Genomic DNA, 24,972 nt, shown 5'->3' with positions numbered 1-24,972 from the left:
TTTCTGATAAAAGGTACTTTCCAATACTTACTACAAAATCAGAGTCCTGAATTTAAGTGAAGCTTTTAATTCTAAATCTTTTAAGGGCTGTGATTTAGTGGATCATCAATTACTACTCCTTAATTTTGATTTGAACCTAAGTTAGAGGGAAAAATATTTTGATGAACTTGATTGGATATATTTTTTCCCATAGGCAAGAGAGTCCTTTCAATTTGTTTAATTTGTTATGCAGATTTCTAAGGAGACCCTACATTTTATTTAGTGGACCAATAAATTATCAAGTCAAGAGAAACACATCTTTATTCTTAGTTGTTTAAAAAATTTAAACATAAAACTGAAATCAATGTAATATTGTACTGAGGCCCTTTCTATAAAATAATAAAAATATAACCTCTTACTATGTATATATGTGTATACATATTATGTAATCTTAAAACATAAAGAAATGCTATTCATGCTGACTACAAAAGCTCCCTATAGGGAGCAGAGATGAATTAGGCTCTTATAGACATAATATAGTTTATATAGAAAGTGTCTGTTTCTGCCATAAGTTCACTAACTAGTCTAGTTTATTAAGTAGCAATAAATAGCTGCTGCCCACTGGAGTCTAAGAATGTCACAAGAGAATTAAAAAGTTAACAAACAAGAGAAAGAATGAGAAACAGAAGAACTTTTTTCTTTCAGTTCTGTCTTGATTTTTCCTACTCTTTATTTTCAACTCAAAACCATAAAAATCCTTAGGAGTTGTGGACCACAGAGCTTTCACCTGCCTCTGCACATTCTGCACCTCTACCCCCAAATAGTTTTCCCTTCTCATCTGCCCCCCACCCCAGAACATCCACACAGATCGTGTATTCCTACATACTCCTTTAGACTTCAGCTCACTGGTCATCTCAAAAAACCTTCCCCAGCTTCTCCCTCCCTCTGTCTCGTAACACTTGATAACCTTTCCTTCACATAATTGACCAGGACATAATTACACTTGTATCTATGGGATTATTTGATTATCATCTGCCTACCCTCGTCTGTGAGGGCAGGGTTGGGTCTGCATTTCTCACCAGTGTACCCCCTGTGCCTAGCACATGGTAGGCACTCAACATTATGAAACAAAGTGAAAGGATGTTTGTCCCACAGAATGTTTTCTTTACCCGACTTATAGTGTCTTCATCAGCTCCATTTTCTCTCAGCCATTCAGTAAGTTCAGAATCTTCAGTATTTGCGCCAGGAGAATTCAGGTGACACACAGGCAACCCAGGAATATCTAGAACAGCGTTGAGAGGAGGGAAGGACGTTCTTAGCTTCAGCTAACAGAGGTCATCTGAGACCCTCTTGGTCAAGATTTATTGATACTTTAAAAGATTTTTCTCTAATCAGAGTATAATTAATAGAAACCATTGAGATTGGTAGTCTACATGATAATATAAGTAAAACTCTTTAACACTGCTTAATATACTAGTAGATGGAGAGTCAGTAACAATCATTAATGATACTCCCACCTTATAGTTTCATATCAATTTTATAGCTTCTTAGAATAAAATGGTACACCAAAATTGTACTGTGTGTTTTTCATGCAACAAAGATGAGCATAATTAGCAGAGCGCCATATAATAATCTCTTTTTCCACTATTTGCAATAATATGGAAGGACCATATATAAAAAAAAAATGAACTTTATTTTCCTCTAAACAGGCTAAATGAGATTGTCTAAAGATTATCTTTCATACCCAATTTCTCAGAGAATAGATTTCTTCAAAGTTCCATCTGACTTTTTAAAAAAATTGAGATAAAATTGACATATAACATTGTATTAGTTTAAGGTGTGTCCAATTTATGACTTTTATTACTGTATCTTGATTCTGTTTAAGCCTTGTCAAGTTATGAGGGGGGTGGGAACACTAGAAAACACAGAATACAAATGCAAAATGACAAAAAATATTATTTTATTCTAGTAATTTCATTGTGAAATCTTAAAAAGAAATAAGGACCAAAAAAATGGAGAGCCCTACTTACTCAATAAGACACAATCTCAGGAAATGATGATTATGAATCATCTTATTTTTACTGCACTTATAAGAAATGATAGCTTGCTACAATTAAGAATTGGATTTTTTTTAAGGCAACTTCTGCTTGCAGCTGTGGTACAAGTGACAGATGCTGATTAAGCCATGACATAAAGCTACCTGTTGGCTTTCTAGCTTTTTGTGGCAGCCTGGTTGAACAGTATTACTTTAAAGTTTTCTGCTATTCACCTATTGGTTGGGACTTAAGCTTCAGGTGTTTAATTTCTTGGTCTTTTTCTTCAATAGCTTGATGAAGGAGTGCTTGTAATTCTTTCTCTTTCTGAACCAATTCTTCCAGTAATCTGCAGAAGGAAATTATATTGGTTGACAGGATAATAAAGCTGGAGCAGCCACAGAGTGATGTTCTAGACAAGGTCTTCTCAAGCTGTAATGAACACAGACACCCCTGGGATTTTATTAAAATGCAGATTCTGATCCAGTAGCCTGGGGCTGGGGAGCGTTAGGGGAGGGACCTCTGAGCTCCTGCATTTCTAATGAGCTCCCAGATGATACTCATGTTGCTGGTCCACAGACCCTCCAGGTTGAGCAGCGAAGCTCTAGAAGGCGTGTTTCCAGACAAGAATTTAAAACTTCCACCCCCAGTTGTCTGCCAAAATCTTCAGAGATGTTGTTCTATTTCTTTTTATGACCATAAATGGCAAAAAGAGTTTATGTATGATATTAACAGACCTATATTTTACATGTATGGCCCCTCATCAAAAACAGTTGGTCAATATGGGTAATACAATAGGCAATGCAAAGCAGAAAGGTAGTCACTTTTTTTAAACTATGAAAATTTGAGAAGTAACTATAGGTGAGGTCACCTATAGTACCTGACATATAATAAATCCTCAATAAATGTTAATGGTGGTTGCTTGGGTTGTTGTGGTTGTTACTGTTATTTCTCTCCTTCTAAGGCGAGCGGTGAAGTGGGTAAAAGGTTAGCTGTGTTCCTGGTACATTCAGTTCCCAGTTGGCATCTGATGCATTCTCCAAAGAAACAAGGAGAAATATTATTACACATAGTTCTTACCCCTGAAAGGTCCACTATACAGCTGAGAGCCACGTGGTAACCCACCCACCATTCCCAACACAGTTTTCTGGGAAAACATTCCAGGTTGTGAAGAGAGATGTTCTGATTTTTTAGAAAACCATCTTCGAGTAACTTGGATTCAGAATTATAATAATTTAAGATACATAATTATTTATAAGATCATCAAGGTACATTGTTGCATGCCCTATAGCTCTTAGCAAGCTGTATTTATTTTACTTTCTGAGTACTGACAGATTTAACTCAGGACCAGATTCCATTCCAAAAGTTTGTTTCTGCTTCAGCTGACATGGTCTGAAGGCAGCCCAGCCCGACAGAAGACAGCCCTGGGCCTTGTATCCTGTTTCAGCCACCCGCTTCCTGTGTTAACCTTGACAAATGACTTAACGCCTCTGGCCTTCAGTTTTCTCATTTGTAAAAAGGAAAAGTAGAACTTCTGGAAAGGATTACTGTGAGCACTAAATGAGACAGTATAGGTAAAGTGCCAAGCACAGTGCCTGGCCGTTAAGAAGGGCTGTTCTGTTCCCTGCTGGCGCCTCAGGCCCCGGAAAAGAGGCCCTCCAGGGCTTAATAGGGTTTGTTTCCCTGACCCCCAGGCTCTACCCCTTTTCCACACAACAGAGACACCGTGAGGCCATTAGGTACGAGAAAGGGTCACAGTAGAGTAGGTAGCAGAGGTGAGACAAAAGGAAAACACAATGAGAGGCAGACAGAGAAAGTGGTTCCAGGAAGACAGCTTGTTTAGAGACAACTGCACAACTGCAGAGTAAACAGTGCGCAATTAGGAACTGAAAGCAAGAGGGAAGCAGAGGATTAAGGGAGACTTTTATCTACTCTAATACGAATGATATTCAAAGAAATGGATAGCACGCTCATTATGAATTTTTTTAAGTTGGCAACGTTTTGGTCTGGTATATATTTTTGACTTTCTTGCTAATTGACGTGTATGGAATAGTGACAGCATATTCTTATGGTTTTTCTCAAAGAACACAAGTGAAATTTTCTAGAATGTAACCCATGTTTACCTAGACTATATATTTCCTTTTTATCTTAAAAGCCAGAACTTAACACTGGAAGCAAAGCATTGACAGGCCACCTCATTTCTCCCAAATCCAGCTCTCAAAATTATTTATTTTAAGGGCATATCCATCCAGTCCATCAGTTTTATTTTTACTTTGTCTTCGGTTAGTGGGGAAATCCTTTGACACCAAGGCAAATGACTGCCTCTCTGTTCCAGAGACGTTTGGCAAGGATCAGCCATGAGATCAATTTTTTAACTCAGATGGGTGTGGGTAAGGAGCTGGGCTGGCGGGTAATTCCAGAATTGCAGGAAAGGGAAATGAGATGACCAGTCAGCTCCTCCTGAGTTCGATTTTCACTACCTCTGCAGTACTGTCCCGACTCCTTGTGTGAAGCAAATTATTGTCGGAACATTTTCTGTAAGCATACACTTTAAGTAAAGCATACGTTCTAAAGCTATTTTGTTATTTTCTGCCATTTAGTATTATCGATGATCCAATCATCAAGAGCTGGATAAATGTGATGTATCTTTATCAGTGATTATCCTAAATATAAGCTTAAGATTTCTAGCCCGGGGGTTTACAAGCTTTCCTAAAAACACACTAACATTTCCTCAATTTATTTTTCAATATATGTACATCTATATAGCAAGGAATATATTCCACTGAAAACTACAAGGACCAATATAGACATGAACAGCCCCTGCTCAGCACTTGGACAGAAGCAGCTGCCCTTTCTTTAAATCCTAAGTGAAGGGAATGTTGTACCTGGTTTCACTTTTCTGGGGGTGATGGAGGAGCTGTGGGAGATCCTACTAGAAAAAGAAAAAAGGAGGCCAACAACCATATAGATTTCACAGATACATGTGTAAATACACAGAGAAAAAACAAATGAGTGGGCCCTTGTAAGAAGTGTTAACAACACTTTTCTTTTCTTTCTAACAACACATTTCTTTACTACATTCTTTACTAATGTAGTGAAGAAATGTGGTCAGTCTTGCGGGCAGATGTGGGAAGCACGCCTCCGCTAGCTTAAGACCCTCAGAAAAGAGATGTGAAGACCTGAAGAAAGCAGGCAGAGAAAGGCAGCCCTCAGGGACTACAGATGGATCGAGCATGGTGGACAGATGGCGGGGACGGGATGTAAGTCAGGGTAATGAAAATGGACTGAGGAGAGAAGGAAAAGACTGCACTCAGGAGAGACACGTTCTAGTGACATAAGCCAGGATACGTAGACAGAAGGTTCAGGGGCCGGAGGAGCAAATGCACCAGCTCGCTGGTAAATAAAGTAGCTCTACTGTCTGGAAGGCATGGGCAGGGCAGGGTTGGGTGGCTGGACCCAAACAGTTATGAGTGCACTTTCCTCCTCTGAGGATCAGAGAAGAGTATGAAAAAACAACTCCAGGACTGAGCAACAGACAGTAAACTGAAGTGAAGTCGACAGCTACTATAATGGATTGAGCGTCCTAATGGGACTATTACTTGAGAAGAGTAGGAAAAGAGGGACACGAAGATTTCGATGAAGTCTTAGAAAAGGCTTCCGTTCCTTTCCACTAAGTAACAGAGATGAGAAGTAAAGAGCTGGGTTTCAGAGAACAAGACTGGGATAAGGAAGTCAGAAAGCCACTTTCCCTTTATTCAGAAAGATTTCTGTATGTAAATCATAGAAGATATGTATGGATTTACTTAATCATGTAACTAAAATGCATGTTTCTAAATACAGGATGAGGTTTGTACTACTCATACAAGCTTGGTATTCACGGTTATCAAAAACCTGAACTTATGACTAAAAATAAAATGGTTTTATTTCCCTGGTGAACAACTCGGATTTTCAACTAAGGTTGTTAAATATTTGAACAACATTTATTGATTCACTCAAAAAAAAAAAAGTTCTCCCTGTCAAAACCCAAAGTCATAAAGTCAGTTGCCCACATGTCAACTGTAACCAGCACAGGAAGCTATAAATCATAAAGATTCAGACCTTGAACTGTGCCAACATCTGTGAAGAACAGGAAATATTTACTGTTCACTTAATAACCTGATCATGTGGGTTCTGTGTTATCAAATTCTCAAAGAAAAATTAAACTCCAGATATGACACAGCATATTAAAAATAAAGTAGAATCACAAATGTGGTCAACAGATCATCCTTTCAAGGTTCTAAAATGAAAAGCTTTTAAACCATTAATTTTATCTCCTCCAGAATGGAGCTCTTCCTCTCCTGAAAGAACCTGATATTCCAAATCACAGGCTCTCAAGAACACAAACTCTCTGCCTGTCTCTCAACTATCTGTTGGATGGTACACGCTGCTCTGAGTCTGCATCCCAGAGAGTCTATGAGGTTACAACTAAGTTACTCTGAAAATCTCAGTGCACTTGGAGATAAAGCAGTGATCAAAGAAGAGCTGCTGAAGGACTGAACTGGTAGAAGCAGAAAACGTATTTGACTAAAGAGACTAATAAATCTCTCGTTTTAATGAATAAAGCATTAAATCAAGTTTATATGAATGGGATAACGGAATAATATTTTGTATATTCTGCAGACCAATCTTTTTTTTTTTTCTTTTTTTTTCGGTACGCGGGCCTCTCACTGTTGTGGCCTCTCCCGTTGCAGAGCACAGGCTCCGGACACGCAGGCTCAGCGGCCATGGCTCATGGGCCCAGCTGCTCCGCAGCATGTGGGATCTTCCCGGACCGGGGCACGAACCCGTGTCCCCTGCACCGGCAGGCGGACTCTCAACCATTGCGCCACCAGGGAAGCCCTCTGCAGACCAATCTTTAAAGTAGACCCCAAACACATGCACTTATATAAAAGTAAGAAAAAAGAAACCCACCCATGTCAGAATAGGACTTACCTATTTGTTTCTATTTTCATCCTTCCAAGCTGTACATTCAGCGATCGGTGAGCACTCTGGGAGTCATGGGATAGAGTAGAACTGAGTGTGCTCACCCCTGAGGTGGCCACAGCATCTTCAAGGACCACATGATGTCTTCGGACAGTTTGATTTGAAGGCTGTTCTTCATGGTCATCTTCTGCATCCAAGTCTTCTTGATCGGCGGTATCACTCTCAGATGCAAGGCTAAAATGTGGCCTCAGTTCTGTTAAGCATATGATCAACAACACTGTTAATGAAATAAGAATGATTGCCTTAATTTCTTAAGACATGAATGTCATCTCCCCTGCTATCAGTAAGAGGTGTATTCCCAACTGCTTTTCCAAAAGTGATGATGGATTTCTGCGCATTACTTCAGATTTGTTTTTCCAGTGAATTTGCAAAATTCACAAGATGTATAAACTCAGAATGATCTAATTCAAACAGAAGAGAAACTTCGACACTGCTCATAAGGTACGTGGGAAATATGTTAAAATCAGAAAGCAATTATGTAAAAACCTGTTAAGAATATAAAAATTTGTTTACACAATTAAAATTCATATTTTCAATTATATAATATCTGGCAACTATTAGAAATGAGGAAATTGAGATATAGAGAGATTGTATAAACAAAAGTAAGAACACAGAATGCTTTTTGCTTGTAACATTCAAAATGTAAAGGGGGGGCGTGTACTGAAAATGCAACACAATGCTTATATTCACTCTAGAAGACTATCTGCTTTTGACTATTGGGTTAATTTTTGGTGTGTGTCCTACCCTAACCTGTTGACTAACCATTGAAATCTAAAGCGTAAAAGTTACAAGTCTCCAGCTTAAAAACACTGTATGACACGAGTTCATCTACATGTCATTTCAGAACTGGGATGATACCTTCCCATGGGAAAAACTATTATAAATTGTGATTAGGTTCTCAAAATGGCCCCCCAAAAGGAATTACATTCATAATTTAGGTGAAATCAGGATAGCAGAAATACTGGGTCTTGATTCCATATGCTATGACACATGGAACTTTTTTTTTTGAATGAAAGATTCTTTAAATTCTATAGTCCTTTACAACTTTCAAAAGTTTCACACACATGATTTTATATAATCCATAATAACCCTTATTTTCCCTCCACCCTCGTATTTCCCCTCCCCCCTTCCCTCTCCCCACTGGTAAATACTTGTTTGTGCTCTGTATCAGTGTCTGCTTCCTTTTTGTTTTATTCACTAGTTTGTTATCTTTTTTAGATTCCACATAAAAGTGATAATCATATTTGTGGAAATTTTGTATTTGTCTTTCTCTGTCTGACTTATTTCATTTAGCATAATGCCCTCCAAGTCCATCCACGTTGCTGCAAAGGGCAAATTTTCATTCTTTTGTATGGCTGAGTAGTATTATACACACACACACACACACACACACACGTCTTTAGCCATTCATCTGTTGATACCTTGGCAGTTGTAAATAACGCTGCTATGAACATTGGGATACATTTATCTTTTCAAATTACTGCTTTTGTTTCTTTTGGATATATCCCCAGGAGTGGAATTACTGGGTCATATGGTAGGTCTGTTTTTAGTTTTTTGAGAAACCTCCATACTGTTCTCCACAGTGGCTGCACCCATTTACATTCCCACCAACAGTGTAGGAGGGTTCCCTTTTCTCCACCTCCTCACCAACATTTGTTATTTGTGTTCTTTTTAAATTTTTTTATTTTTTTAAAATTTTTGGCTGTGTTGGGTCTTCGTTTCTGTGCGTGGGCTTTCTCTAGTTGCGGTGAGCGGGGGCCACTCTTCATCGCGGTCCACGGACCTCTCACTGTCACGGCCTCTCTTGTTGCGGAGCACAAGCTCCAGATGCGCCGGCTCAGTAGCTGTGGCTCACAGACCTAGTTGCTCCGCGGCATGTGGGATCTTCCCGGACTGGGGCATGAACCCGTGTCCCCTGCATTGGTAGGCAGATTCTCAACCACTGCGCCACCAGGGAAGCCCTTTTTAAAAAAAAATTTTTTTTTTAATATATGTGTGTTCTTTTTAATGACAGCCATTCCGACAGGTCTGAGATGATGTCTCATTGTGGGGCACCTGGAACTTTCATTAGATCACAGAACCCACCGAGAATCTGATGAAAGCCAATGGAGATTCTCCCCAGAAGAGAAGCACATTCATACAGCATTTTCCCTGGATTTCCTGAGGGCTCATTGGCTCCCTGCAGCCTGTTCCAAGGGTCTGTGAACCACAGGTTAAGAGCCCCTGTGCTGGGGGAGGGCTCTTAAGTGGGAGTGATGCAAGACCCCTCCCACTACTCCAATATAGCCGTATGGCAACCAAAGGGCCTACCCATCGCCAAATCCTCCAGGTAACTTTTCTTTCTTTGCCTTACTGACCTGTGCATGGTATTCTCCTTTAAATCTTTGGCTGCTGCTTCTCTTCGTCAGAGCCTTTTTGTCTACGACCTGCCCCTTAAAAGCTGGAACCTGAATTCCATTCTTCAGTTTTATGTTTCTACTTAACTCTCCATGGATGAGCTCATTAAAATCTATGAAGAGCAAGTACATGTGATGTGTGGATGACAATCTAGCCCTGATTCTGTTACATCCAATACCTCTAAATATTCCTGTGCAGGCAGCACTTCAAATTCAACAGTCTAAACAAGGACTCATCTTTTGCTCATAACAAAACCAGAGTGCCCTTTTTAGGGCCAGGTTTATGTAGCCCTGACTTCCTTTACCAATCTTTGTTTATTTTCAATTTTTTTTTATCATGGTGAAACAATGCATGACATAAAATGTACCATTTTAGCCATTTCTAAGGGTACAGTTTAGTAGTGTTAAGTATGTTCACATTATTTTTCAACTAATCTCCAGAACTTCATCATCTTGCAAAACTGAAACTCTATACTCATTCAACAGTTCTGCATTCTCCCCTCCCTCCTGTCCTCAGCAACCACCTTTCTACTTTCTGTGTCTATGAATTTGACTGCTATTGATACCTCATGAAAGTGGAATCATGCAGTATTTGTCTTTTTGTGACTGGCTTATTTCACTTAGCATATGTCTTTAAGGTTTATCCATGTTGTAACATGTGTCAGAATTTCCTTCCTTTTCAAGGCTGAATAATATTCCATTGTATGGATATACCACATTTGTTTATCCATTCATCTATCATTGGACACTTGTGTTGCTTCTACCTCTTGGCTATTGTGAATAATGCTGCTATGGACTTGGGTGTGCAAATATATCTCTTTGAGATCCTGCTTTCAATTCTTCTGAATATATACCCAGAAGAGGAATTGCTGGAACATATGATAGTTCTAGTTTTAATTTCTTGAGGAGCCACTATACTGTTTTCCATAGTGGCTACACTATTTTACAGCCTCACCAATAGTGCACAAAGTTCTAATTTCTCCACATCCTCACCCTTTATCTCTTAAGGTTAACCAAACTCCACCTCTACACTGCTTTTTTTTTTTTTTTTGGCATTATCTCCTTTCTCCTTCCAAAATTCTATTTCCTAAATCATCTATAGTAGGTGTGACTCAAAATCAGGTGTTTAAGTTTTGTAAGGCTGGCACCTGGTATAGGGGCTAAGACATATTAGTCTCTCAAAAAATGTTGGCAGAATGGAAGTTATCCTACTAGTATTATTTGTATTTATAAGGGAACAAAACAGTGAAAAAAATCTTACTTTAACAATAATTTAATTATCCTACTAGTATTATTTGTATTTATAAGGGAACAAAACAGTGAAAAAAATCTTACTTTAACAATAATTTATTTGTATTTATAAGGGAACAAAACAGTGAAAAAAAATCTTACTTTAACAATAATTAAATTAGAGCAACAGTAGGCCTTTTAAATTTTCTAAATTTTTTCTCATGGTCTGTAACCTGAAATTTTAAAAACAATTTAAAAGGTTCATTGTCCTGCTGAATATAATCTCACTTTGGGGGAAGGAAAATTTCTGATATTTATTATTACATTTAAATGTTCCCTTACATTCCCCTAACTCTGTACACTTTAAATGATCATATATTATCATTTTACTTATGTGCAAGTGACTAAAAATTTTTCTCAGTAATTAGAAAAAAGTAGAAAATTGTAGGGACTTTCTTGGTGGTGCAGTGGTTAAGAATCCACCTGCCAATGCAAGGGACACAGGTTCAATTCCTGGTCTGGGAAGATCCCACGTGCCACAGGCAACTAAGCCTGTGTGCCACAACTACTGAGCCTGGGCTCTAGAGCCTGCAAGCCACAACTACTGAGCCCGTGGGCCACAAGTACTGAAGCCTGTGTGCCTAGAGCCCGTGCTCTGCAGAAGCCACCGCAATGAGAAGGCCACACACCGCAACGAAGAGTAGTCCCTGCTCGCCACAACTAGAGAAAGCACACGTACAGCAATGAAGACCCAACGCAGCCAAATAAATAAATTTATTTAAAAAAATTGTAAGTGAATGCAATACTTTGTTATTTTGGTCTTTCAATGGTGGCTCCCCGAAGACACATCATCGAATAGACATTGTAAAACATGCAAATGAGTCAGAGCATCTGGTCTTTGTTCTCAAAGAGATAACAACCTAAAGGAGACCTAGGGCAAATATACAGCAGAGTCATAAGAGCGTATGTACAAAGATAACATGTGTCAGCCAAGTGTCAGGAGAAAGGCAGGGACCCAGGGGACCCTGGAATGAGTGGATGGCATTTAAGCCCATGTGTGGGAAATTAGAGCAGGTGCATGTTTCCAAAACAGCAAGACAGGATTAAACAACGATATTATTCCCATCTCCCCACCCTCCCACTCCACCCCAACTGGTTAATTCCCCAGAGGAAAATAACTAGACCAAGCTTCTATAACACAAGGTATTTCTGATGCCAATTAGGATCACAATACCTGTCAGAACGACGTATGATCCTTGCATCAAGCACTGCATATAGTTTACAATGCTGGTCATTTTACATTCATGTCGACATGGGGCACATGACCGATTCAGCTTCATAACTGGTAGTAATACCAAGTGCTCTAGCAGTCTAAACAATTAGAGTTTCTATGAGAAGTGTGCCTACATTGTTGATTCTCTCTACCTTAGCACTGCCAACACCATCTCACGCTCAGCATTTCTCCATCTGGTCACCCACAGCCAGACTGTACTTGAGAAGTAACAACAGATACTTAATGTTGCCAGTAATCCACAGGCTGATCCTTGATGACAAGTGGGAAAATAGCCTGAGGAAAAAATACTCCTAAGGGGCTTGCACTGTACTTTCTGTTCTGTGTGCTCTTTTTCAGAAGAAAGAAGATTGAACACTTTTTTTTAACTTTTCATTGTGAAATAGTTTTAGGATAACAGAAAAGTTGCAAACACAGTACAGAGAGTGCCTGTATATCCTTTAGCAGCTTGCCCTAAACTTAACATCTTACACAACTTAGGCACTATTAACAAAACCAGGAAGTTAACATGGATACAATAGTATTAACTAATCTATAGACCTTATTTGAATTGCACTGGTTTTCCCCAGAGTGTTCTTTTTCTGATCGGGGATCCCACACTGCATTAGTTGTCATGTTTCTTAGTCTCTGCCAATCTGTGACAGTACCCTAGCATTTTTTTCTTTCTTTTATTCTTTTTAATAAATTTATTTATTTATTTTTGGCCGTGTTGGGTCTTCGTTGCTGCGTGCAGGCTTTCTCTAGTTGCAGCGAGCAGGGTTACTCTTCATTGTGGTGCACAAGCTTCTCAGTGCAGTGGCTTCTCCTGCTGCAGAGCACGGGCTCTAGGTGCACAGGCTTCAGTAGTTGTGGTATGTGGGCTCAGTAGTTGTGGCACGGGGGCTCCAGAGCCCAGGCTCAGTAGTCGTGGTGCACAGGCTTAGTTGCTCCGTGGCATGTGGGATCTTCCCGGACCGGGGCTCGAACTCCTGTCCCCTGCATTGGCAGGCGGATTCTTAATCACTGCGCCACCAGGGAAGTCCTAACCCTAGTATTTCTTTATCCCCCATGATCTCCTTATTTTTGAGGAGTACTGGTCAGTTTTTTTTGTACTGTATCTCATTTTTAGTTCACTTATGTCTTGACATGATGAAGTTGTGGCTCTGCATTTTTGACAAGAATACCACAAAGGTGATGTTGTGCCCTTCTCAGTGCATCATATTAAGAGGTACATAATGCTGATGTGTCTTATTACGAGTGATGCTTACCTTGATCTTTTGATAAAGGGGGTGTCACTGTTTTCTCTTTGTAATTAGTAGATATCTTGTGGGGAGATTCCCCAAGACCATTCAAATATCCCGTTTCTCAGCACACTTTTGTCTACTGATCTTAGCAGCCATTGATTGTTCTTGCTTGCAATAATTATTACTGTAATGTTTGCCTAATGGTGATTTTCTATTTCCCTCATTCCTTCTACATTTATTAATTGGAATTCTACTAAAAAAAAAGAGCTGGTGGGCTTCCCTGGTGGCGCAGTGGTTGAGAGTCCACCTGTCGATGCAGGGGACACGGGTTCATGCCCCGGTCCGGGAAGATCCCACATGCCACGGAGTGGCTGGGCCCGTGAGCCATGGCCGCTGAGCCTGCGCGTCCGGAGCCTGTGCTCTGCAGTGGGAGAGGCCACAACAGTGAGAGGCCCGCGTACCACACACACACAAAAAAAGAGCTGGCCCTTCTCTTCCATATAGTTATTTATTTAATTATTTATATCAGTATGGACTCATGGATATTTAGTTTATTCTATGGGCTATAATCCAATACTATTATTCTTTTATTTATTTATTTATTTATTTTTTATTTATTTATTTTTTTTTTGTGGTATGCGGGCCTCTCACTGTTGTGGCCTCCCCCGTTGCGGAGCGCAGGCTCCGGACGCGCAGGCTCCGGACGCGCAGGCTCAGCGGCCATGGCTCACGGGCCCAGCCGCTCCGCGGCATATGGGATCCTCCCAGACCGGGGCATGAACCCGTATCCCCTGCATCGGCAGGCGGACTCTCAACCACTTGCGCCACCAGGGAGGCCCTTATTCTTTTATTTTAATTTTTGCTTAATTTGTTCTGGCTTAGACTTTGGGCAACTCCTTCAAGCTGTCTCCAGTGTCCTTTGAATAAGCTTCCATCCCTTGGGGGCACTTCATTACTTTCTGCCATCACAGTATGTTCCAAGTTCATCTTGTATTTCCCCTGCCCTAGGCCTGGAAATCAACCATTTCTCCAAGGAGCTCTGATTCCTTTTATAAGAGAATGGTGTTTAGAAACCAAGATCTGGGTTCTCTCAGCAAACACATCTAGGAAATGTATGTATTTATGATGGTATACTTTTGAATCTGTTGGTTTCTTTGGCATGTTTTTTAAAATTTGGTAGGTAAATTGTAGTATTTTGTCATCTAAAAGGAATTTTTATCAGGGGACTATAAAGAGAGACATTTTTAGTGTTTCTCTGAATCTTAGTTGTATAACAAAATCTTTTGGGACATTTGGAAATTTGATGGAATTGTCAAATGCTTGAAATCAATTTCTCTTGTTCATATATTTCACCATTTATATGTTGGTGTACACTGAACATTGTCTTCCCCTATCCCAAGAGGAATATGAAAAAATACTTTCTTAATGTAATTCTCTAAAATTTCCACTTTTTATTTTATTTTAAAAATTATTACTATTTTTTTGGCTGCACCACATGGCTTGCAGGATCTTTGTTCCCCGACCAGGGATTGAACCCGTGCCCCCTGCAGTGGAAGTGTGGAGTCCTAAACACTGGACTGCCAGGGAATCCCTTTTTTTTTTTTTTTTTGGTCCACTTTTTTAAATGCTTCCAGTCATTTCAGTTGTCATCAGAGACCCCTAGTGGCCTCAAAGAAGCCAATTCACAGTGGAAGGACAAATAACTTTCTTTAGCAAAACCTTTGCATAAAGAACGTGCCTTGCTCTGCACATGGCTGGGTTGAAGCAGTGCCCACCACGGGGACACCCATGTGAGGAGACATGCCTCGCTGCACTGTCCCTGTCACTCTCTCTAAACTTAACAGTGTTTCACCTACAGTGTGATAATCAGTGTGCTTTATAAACTTTATATTTTGGAAGAATTTTAGATTTACAGAAACACTGCAAAGATAATACTGAGAACTCCCGTGTACCTTCCACCCAGTTCCCCCAGTACATCTTATGTAACTGTGGTACCTCTGTCAAAACTAAGAAATTAACATCAGTGCAGTACCAATTGTATTAACTAAACTACTGACTACTTTCAAATTATACCAGTTTTTCACTGATGTTCTTTTTCCTATTCCAGGATACAATCCATTGTATTTAGGTAATCCATTTTAAAAGGATTTTTTTTTAGCAAAAATTAGATTAACAGATTATTTATATGCTAGTTAAATTATTTCAAAGTATAATCCCTCCTCTCCTCATTTGAGCACTCTTAATTTAGGTTACTACTGGATATAACTCATGGCCTATACCTATCGCTTTTACTGACACACACCTAATCTCTCTCACCTCTTGTATCTTTTGGGTTTATAACCCCTCTTTGGTACATTTCCCACATCCAAGCTTATTCCAGTGATCAACCATCTAACCATAAGTATGTGCTGACTTCCTTAGAGCATTACAGTAGGTTTCCAACAGCTTTAGATTCCTCAGGTTCACATCCAACCGCTAGTCATGCATTTCAAAGTCTCTCTAGGATTTTTTTCGAAGTTCTGCAAAAATTTTCACACTAATTTGTTATAACCAGGTGAAACTCATTTACTTATTGTTTCAACCAATATTTACCAGGAGTCTATTATTTTCCAGGCACCATGATGGACAGTGTGCTTAGCACAGAATAAAATAAAACAGACCCTCTGATGAGGGAAACAGCTATTAGACAAGAAAATAAAAGCAGTTTCTGATTGGTGCAAGTGTCAACAATGGGGTAAAACCATTTCCAGGGAGAGAGAGGGATGGCGGAGCCTACTGTAGACTTCGGGGTCGGTCAGGACTCTCTGCAGAGGCATGCTGTAACCCAAGACCCGAAGAAGGTAAAGGTACAAGAATGCAAAGGTAGGTGGCAGGAGGGACGAGGGGTGCAGGTGCGCTCTTTAGAGGATGAGCAAGTTCAGGGACGTTAAAACTTCTTCCATTCCTTCCTTTCATAAGAAAGAAATAAGTTAATTCCTCACTCTCAAACCAAACAAGGTACTCTGAGAGAAGAGAGGGAATTCCACAACTCAGAATGGTTGATGATAACTTAAAAGTTTGTGGTACCATTTATAAGTAACATAAAATTTAAAATGTTTCATACTTTATTTTTTATTTTTTTGCGGTACGCGGGGCTCTCACTGTTGTGGCCTCTCCCGTTGCGGAGCACAGGCTCCGGATGTGCAGGCTCAGCGGCCATGGCTCATGGGCCCAGCCGCTCTGCAGCATGTGGGATCTTCCCGGACCGGGGCACGAACCCATGTCCCCTGCATCGGCAGGCGGACTCTCAACCACTGCGCCACCAGGGAAGCCCCCTACTTATATTTTTAGATTTCTATTTTAGAACACTTCATAATACATGTAAAATTAGTACAATAGAACATGTTTCTAATTCGTATATCTCAATCAATCTATTTCTCTATCCACATCCACACAACACACACACACGTACGGTGGAAGAGAACTGCTTAAAATTTTTATTAATGGGTACACTATCAAAACACTTTGGAAGATTGTCTTAGAATATGAATACATCTCTCCCTTACTCCATAAAACCTGGTTTCATGAACACTACCCCTTTTGTATCTCACTGCAAACACAGCTGGGACCTGTCTAGCCCAGTGATTTCTAAACCGGGCGGTGAATCAAAATAACCTGGAAGCTGGATGAAAATCAGATTCCTGGGCTGTATCCCCAGCAGATTCTCACCCAGTCTGGGATGGAGCTCTGAAAGCTGTAATTTAAAGAGCTCCTTACATCACGCAGTTCATTACATCACTCAATGCACTGGCAGGTGTGGGAACCACTGGTAAAGGATGACATGGGAATATGTTTTGTGGGCACAGATATCTGTATATTGAAATGCATATGTAGTTGGGTCACCTGTATAGTTGTCTCTTTGTCTTCATATCCAACTATGCTCTTTAAAGACAAGGAAGCAAGTCTTCCTCACTCATAGTAAACGTTTTGCTGGGTGTACCATTGCTCAGACTATATGCACTAGATAAATATTATTTGGTGGCATTGAAAGATTAAAAAAAAAAGGTTAACCTGGTCTTAAAAACAGTGAGGAGACACCATAAATGATAATGAACAATAATTGAAAATATCAAACACTAAATATTTGCCAAGTAATTAAGTATTTCTGACCTGGAACCAGAATGGTAATGGCTGTCTGCACCGCCTTTCGAATGATACTGTCTAAGGCAAACATCCAGTGTGGCTTGATATTATGATTCCGAAGAACTTTATTGACCTAGAGGAAGAGAGTGACATTTGGTCTACTTTAATATTTAGTTGCAAATAACCTAGCTGATGCACACATCTGGACGTCATTCCATCCACAAAAATAACTAAAAGGTTTCTTTACCTTGAATGGTGGATAATTTCTTTATGTCAGCGGAAAACAAATGCAAAATTGCCACTTCAAAATGAAGTTTGGTGATCCTCATGTAAGCAAGTGAGATACACCACTTAAATGAAAGGCAATCTGGTTAAATGGGAATGTTGCCTCTTTGGGACTCAGAACCTGTAGCTTCCCGCCTTTCACGATGTCAGCAGATTGGATGGTGGAAGCGGTAAAGGAGGAAAAAAAGAGTCCAAGGGGATTTAAAGAAAAGTAATTGCTATTCTTTTTTTTTTTTTTTTTTTTTTTTTGTGGTACGCGGGGCTCTCACTGTTGTGGCCTGTCCCGTTGCGGAGCACAGGCTCCGGATGCGCAGGCTCAGCGGCCATGGCTCACGGGCCCAGCTGCTCTGTGGCATGTGGGATCTTCCCGGACCGGGACACAAACCCGTGTCCCCTGAATCGGCAGGCGGACTCTCAACCACTGCGCCAACAGGGAAGCCCATAATTGCTATTCTTAAATGTTATAAATGCTGTTTAACACAATCAAGTGCTGCAGCATACTCTGGTGACTTGGAAACACCAGTAAGGGGGGAATATGAGCACATACATGCTACCTACAGATGTGCCACAGTGCATGCCTTGTTTTCCTTCCCACGCTTCCTTATATCTTTTTTTTTAACATCTTTATTGGAGTATAATTGCTTTACCATGGTGTGTTGCTTATATCTTTTTAAACGGGGGAATAATCTGCCAAACTATTCCAGAAAAGCTGTTCACATTAAAAACCTTTGTTGTGAGGGCCTCCCTGGTGGCGCAGTGGTTGAGAATCCGCCTGCCGATGCAGGGGATACGGATTCGTGCCCCGGTCTGGGAGGATCCCATATGCCGCGGAGCGGCTGGGCCCGTGAGCCATGGCCGCTGACCCTGCGCGTCCGGAGCCTGTGCTCCGCAACGGGAGAGGCCACAACAGTGAGAGGCCCGCATACCGGAAAAAAAAAAAAAAAAAAAAAAAAACCTTTGTTGTCAGGTTATCTTTTTTTAGTGACTAGTAATATTTCACATATTTAAGTAGACACTGAAGTAGATATATGCATTACTTTTCTTTTTCTTTTTAAAAATTATGGTAAAATACACATAACATAGAATTTACCATCTTAACCATTGTTAAATGTACAGTTCAATGGCTTAAGTACATTCACATTGTTGTGCAAGCATCACCACCTTCCATCTCCAGAACTCTTTTCACCTTGCAAAACTGAAACTGTACACCCATTAAACAACAATTTCCCCTTGCCCTCTCCATCCAGCCCCTGACAACCACCATTCCACTTCCTGTCTATGAATTTGACTATTCTAGGTATCTCACATAAGTGAAATCATACAGTATTTTTGTGTCTGGCTTATTTCACTTAGTGTAGTATGTCAGAACTTCCTTCCTTTATAAGGGTGAATAATATTCCATTGTATGTATAAGCCATGCATGTTACCTTTTAATTTTTATTTATTTAAAAAATATATTTATTTATTTGGCTGCACTGGGATCTTTAGTTGCAACATGTGGGATCTTTAGTTGCGGCATGTGGGTTTTTAGTTGTGGCATGCATGTGGGATCCAGTTCCCTGACCAGGGATCAAACCTGGGCCTCCTGCATTGAGAGTACGGAGTGTTAACTGCTGGACCACCAGGGAAGTCCCCACATTACCTTTTTAAAAATAACTTTTGTCATAAGGCTAAGAGAGGCTTATCTAAAATTTGAGTTAACTCCACTAATGTCTGGTTGACATGGGCATCTAAGAAAAGAGGCTATTTTCCCAACAGGGCTCTGACTCGAGATCTAAGAAGAAGCTGGGGAGAAGGGGACCTAGCTGTAATCTCACACCAAAAGCTGGAGCTCCAGTTGCTTATTCCTGCCCTTGGTCCATCTTCATCAAAATCCCCCAGTTTAGACGGCAGTCTGTCTGAGGAATTCCTCAGAGTAGTTGCTCCTAAGGAAGCGAACCATTGCTAGGTTCCCACCTGTTCTAGGAAGTCCTTTCAGACTGATTTTTGTCCTGGTACTTTCATAAAGGACTTGCCTGTTTATTTGACAAATGCGGGTATAACATTTAGTAACTAAGAATATTTCTCTCGAGGGTCACAAATAGTAAATGGAAGAGGGGTCCTCTATCACCATGACCAGCTTCTCATAGCCCTTCATTAAACAGTATATTGTATCCGGCCCATTCTTTGGGTTCATTCCCATCCTCGACAGTGAGTGAGCAAGAACGGGGTGTGTGTGTGTGTGTGTGTGTGAGAGAGAGAGAGAGAGAGAGAAAGAGAGAGAGAGAGACCTGGCCTGTGGCCCAGGATTACAATTTACCCACTCTCAATCTGAATTCTACTCGCCTGTTTGCCTTCCAATCTCTAGGCTGGAAGCCAAGTGTGTAGACAAGTAAAAAGCCACTAAATTATTTCATTTGGTTTGCAGATGGCTGGGGCTCGCTAGCTATAGAGTGAGTGTGCCTTTAGCATTTAATATTAGTGATAGGCTTCGCTCTCATTTTCCATGACCCCAATCGAGTCAGGAGCGTTGCCCTGCCCACAGTACAGCACAAGACTGAGTGGCTAACACAGAGTTCCTGAGAGCACAAGTGGCCACTGAAGGATTACAATTTGGTTTTAAATCAGGGATCATTTGATGCACCAAATGCAATTGTCAAGACATCGCCTATGTAGGAACAATAAACACATTAGGAGTGAGTCAGTTTGAGGAATTTAAATAAAATTATGCAAAGTGCTTCCCTATTCACATGACAGGCACTGTCAAGAACTCTCTCTCTCTCTCTTTTAAATTTTATTTTATTTATTTTGTATACAGCAGGTTCTTATTAGTTATCTGTTTTATACATATTAGTGTATACATGTCAATCCCAATCTCCCAATTCACCCCACCACCATCCGCCCCCCCCCCAGCCACTTAAGAACTCTCTTATTTCAGTCTCCCACACCTCGTAAGGGCCTTCCGGGAAGGACCTCAGGCTTTTTTTGGTACACAGTTCCACAAATAAGTCTCATTCAAGAATATCGCATATGGTTTGAATCAGGCTTCTGGAAAACTGGCTTCAAGTTTGTGTTGCATAGCAACTCAATATGAGAGAGAGGAATCCTCAGCAAGCTCTCACCAGATCCTGTGAATTAATTTTCATCCAGTGATGTCTTGTGCTCTGAAGTATATTGCTGGCTAGGAAATAGTGAATATTTATTAAACAAGTATGTTTAAAATGTTCTGCATGGAAACCATAGCAGGGCGGAAAAAAATTACCGATCATTCCTGTCTGTACGGTTACATTTTTCTCAATGACCACTAGATGGCATGTCTCATATAGAATTAGAAAGTGCAGGACTAAAGTGTGCTCTGTTGCTAAAATCATCAAAATAAAAGTGACTGACTACATGATTTCATAAGAACAAAGTGCAGCCATGGGAGATGTTTGTGAGTTTTGTTATTTTCCATGGTGTTCAATTTTATGTGTATCTAATCTGGGGAGATACAAGATTACACACCAAACAACAAATCTGGTGCTTTGAGGCACATGGACAGGCAACCATCTCATACTTATTTATGATCCAAAGAGAACAGAATTGAACAAAATTATTAAAGAAAGAAAAGATAACAACTTATGTTTTTATCCTATTTTTCTGACTAATTTTGGCTGGAGTCTGCGGGAAAACATGGACAAAATATACTTACAGCATCTTGAAAACTGAAGAGCACCACCTGAACTTGACTAATGCCGTGACTGTCAAAGTCCAGCTCCAGCTTCAGCTTGGACAGGGTGGTGGCTATGATCTTCCGGTCAGTGGACCTCACAAATTCTCCGAGGCTTGCGACGAGGGTTGTGATGTGCTCCCACTTTAGTTTAGGTTCTTCGGCCCCCTGTGAATAATAACCAATAATCTGTCTGTCGATCAGATGTATCTGTGCTGGATGTATCAGCCATGGGTCTGCCATCCCACAGCCACTGCCAAGAAGAACTGGGCTTAGAAATGCCCCCCTGCTAAGGGGAAAGACCATATTTGAACTATATGGCTCCTTCCCCGGCAAAAAAAGAGAAATAATCAGACTTTGGGAGGAAAGGCACCTGCCCCATACATTGTCTAACAGTCATGTTATAGTCAGATAGACAAAGCTCTGCCCAAACAGGGACAGGCTGGGGCCATAAGATTCCACTCTCAGAAATTTTAACTGGGAGCTAAAGAGAGATTCAGCCATAGGATCTCAGGCTCAAAGTCTGCCCAGAGAGACCTGGCGGTCCAGTGAGAGATAAGTCATAAAATAGGGGCAATGGGACTTCCCTGGCAGTCCAGTGGTTAGGACTTCGCCTTCCAATGCAGGGGGTGCAGGTTCAATCCCTGGTCGGGGAGCTAAGATCCCACATGCCTCATGGCCAAAAAACCAAAACATAAAATAGAAGCAATATTGTAACAAATTCAATAAAGACTTTAAAAATGGTCCACATCAAAAAAACTTTAAAAAAATATAATAAAATAGGGGCAAGAGTACATCCAGTTATAAGGAAGGAAGGAAGCAGAAACAACTGAGTTGAGAATGATGATCAGTAGGGAGAGAAGTGGATGGAAACAGCAATGGCACACCAAGCGGGCCAATAGCAACCGAGCCAGAGGAGAGACGTACAGACTCCTGGGACTTGAAGGCCCTTGGAATCACACTCTAGTTTCAGCCTGTGTGAGGCTCAGCTAGGCGCCATGGTAGAAATTAACCTGAAGAGGCCACTTCCCTCATTGCTACGTGTGTCTGCCTACATGTTCCCAGTCCTTCAACTGCCCTTAAAGCGCGTCAATTCCTTGCAGTCAAAAGGGGCTCGCTTCAGACTCCATCCGGGAAACCTTTCCTTACCCACCGATAAGGCATTAGTTATAAGAATGGACCAAATGGATGACTTCACATATTAAAAATTAAATACAATATTTAAACAAATTCCCTCCCTCAAGCTGAACTTTTTTTTACTTTGAGCAAGGAACATTACTTCCTTAAAGGAAACATAGTAGGATGTTATTTATCCTCATTAAACTTTAAGAAACAACTGGATTTTTATTATGCTCATTTCTATCTCATATTGCACATTTTGTTATTGCATCTTTAAAGTTAAATTCCTCAGCTGGGCTGTGAAAATTACAATTTCTAGGAGTCTATTAAAATAAAAGAGAAATGTCCCATCAAATTCTTTCTCTCAATATATTTTCATTTGGGAGCTCCCTCTCATGTTTATGTTTTGATGAGAAAAGTTTATATTAAAAAGCTTGAAAACTGTCATTAAGGGAATATTTTAAAATCAGACTGGGAACAATTATAAACTTTGTTTCTTTTCTTACCACGAACTAAATTACAACCAAAGTAAAGATGCATAGGCAATACCACAGTAACATGGAAATATGTTCAAAAAGAAAAATGTGAGTTATTCAGAAATTGGAAGCTTATCTTAGGGAAAAATCAGTTATGTGTTTGCCAGCAGTTTAAATAGCAATCATTTTTTGGACATTAGCTTTGTTTTCACAACAGAAAAACATGCTGCTTCTGGTCTTTGATGCCACTGCCCTACAAAGGAATGCTGTCTACCTTGGGAAATGTTCTTCTGTCTGGGATATTTCATCACGTACCTAATGGTTATTTCTGTTCTCACTCCTGCCTCCCCGTGTGCACTCATCAACGTGCCTTCATGAACAAGCATCTTAGGTACCGGGTGAGACTGATTCAGTATCAGAAAGTAGCATCTGACAGTGCGCCTTTCCTGAGCACTCAGAGGACCATCACAGATTCTCCTGCAAAGGGGCTCTCTCTTCTTTATCCCTTAAACTTCCTTAAAAATGGTGAGTGGATTTCAGAAGGATGTTACAGATTGAAAGGGCTTTCATGGGCCGCTTTGAGGACCTGACCAACATTTACCTTTTAGTCTTGTTCTAAAGGGTAGGCTTAAATGTAAAGATGTATCTATTAATAGAAATATTTAATACAATGAAAAGACTTATTTCCATCTGGTAGTAGAAGAAAATTAAAGATACTAGATAACTGTTATTAGCCTGCTTGATAATGATAATAATAACAATAATAGTTAACATTTGTAGAATATGTTCTATTATTATTGCAATGATTCATGATCTTAGTTACTCCTTATAGCAACCCTATGAGGTGAACACCATTGTTTCTTCTACTGTATGGATTAGGAAATTCAGCCTCAGAGAGGTTCAATAACTTGCTCAAATCACACAGCCTTTATGTGGTGGAACAAGGCCTCAAAGTCAAGTTGAGGCTGAACCCAAGCTCCTAATCATTACCTTCTGTTGCCCCAATCAGCTGGATAAACCAGCAGTAACCTTGGGGCAGGACCTGCTCTATCACAAGATCACCATGGGATGCCACAGGAAAGGGTTCATAGAGTCCCCAGCAGTACAGTCAGAAGCACCCTGTCTATCCCTTGACGATTCGGATTTACTAAGTGATTCTGACCCCAGAATCACTTCTAGTCCCCATTGGTCACTTCATGTTGGTGCACTGAGGCATGCCCTCTGACAGTCGCTTTTAAGTTTTTCTTTCCTTTCTCCTTTTTTTTTTTTTTTTTGCGGTACGTGGGCCTCTCACTGTTGTGACCTCTCCCGTTGCGGAGCACAGGCTCCGGATGCGCAGGCTCAGCGGCCATGGCTCAGGGCCCTAGCCGCTCCACGGCATGTGGGATCTTCCCGGACCGGGGCATGAACCCGTGTCCCCTGCATCGGCAGGCGGACTCTCAACCACTGCGCCACCAGGGAAGCCCCCTTTTCTCCTTTTATAGAGAACATTCAAGCGTGCTTAAAAAATTAGGGAGTCACAAACACTTGAATAGGATTAATCAACTCCAAATTTAAGAATTTCAGCATGGTCATGGAACCTGCCAGGTTCTTTGCTGAGGGCCGGGACAATGACACTAACCAAGGCAGTCCCTGCCCTGATGGACCTACAGTCCAGCAGGGAGACAAAGAAAACCCCCAAACAAGCAGATACTTTCTGTATTAGAAAAGCACGCTCACTGGGGATGATTACGAGATTTAAGCAATCCCTGCGTTCTGTGTTTCTGACCTAAAACAGAAGCCTTCATTCCACAGTGGCTGTTGGTGATTCCCTCCCCCAACCCAATCCCTGTCCCCTCCCCTGGTTTATGTTTCTCCCAGCACTTGTCACCCTCTGGTGTAGCAGTGGGGAGAGCAGTGTGGTACCTGACAGCACAGACCCTGGAGCCAGGCTGCCTGTGTTCAAATCCCGACTCCATCACTTAGGGCTGCATGGCCTCGGTGAGTTACTCAACAACTCTGTGCCTCTGTGTCCTCATCTGCAAAATGAGGATACTAATAAAACTAGTGCTGTAGGACTACTGTCAAGAGGATTAAGTGAGTAGAGACACAGGAAATACTAAGAACCA

The 24,972-nt window shown here is 40.7% G+C and overlaps 1 protein-coding gene across 2 annotated transcripts in view; it reads right to left on the bottom strand.

Moving 5' to 3' along the window:
• Positions 1 to 24,972, bottom strand: part of MAP3K5 (mitogen-activated protein kinase kinase kinase 5) — a 223,029-nt gene that overhangs the window by 1,780 nt on the left and 196,277 nt on the right. Inside the window, exons 24-28 of one of the 2 annotated variants that reach the window (XM_060114738.1) lie at positions 21,252 to 21,437; positions 17,324 to 17,429; positions 6,984 to 7,227; positions 2,249 to 2,361; positions 1,149 to 1,261 (exon numbers count right to left, since the gene is read on the bottom strand). In XM_060114738.1, coding sequence (XP_059970721.1) covers positions 1,149 to 1,261; positions 2,249 to 2,361; positions 6,984 to 7,227; positions 17,324 to 17,429; positions 21,252 to 21,437 — 762 coding nt within the window. Of the gene's footprint in view, positions 1 to 1,148; positions 1,262 to 2,248; positions 2,362 to 6,983; positions 7,228 to 17,323; positions 17,430 to 20,666; positions 20,742 to 21,251; positions 21,438 to 24,972 lie in introns of those variants that run through there. The other variant, XM_060114739.1, reaches the window with a different exon arrangement.

This window comes from Mesoplodon densirostris, chromosome 12, assembly GCF_025265405.1.
Source record: "Mesoplodon densirostris isolate mMesDen1 chromosome 12, mMesDen1 primary haplotype, whole genome shotgun sequence".
Lineage (NCBI taxonomy): Eukaryota > Metazoa > Chordata > Mammalia > Artiodactyla > Ziphiidae > Mesoplodon > Mesoplodon densirostris.
Note: the sequence above shows the minus strand (reverse complement) of the source record. Positions and strands in the feature narration are given on the sequence as shown.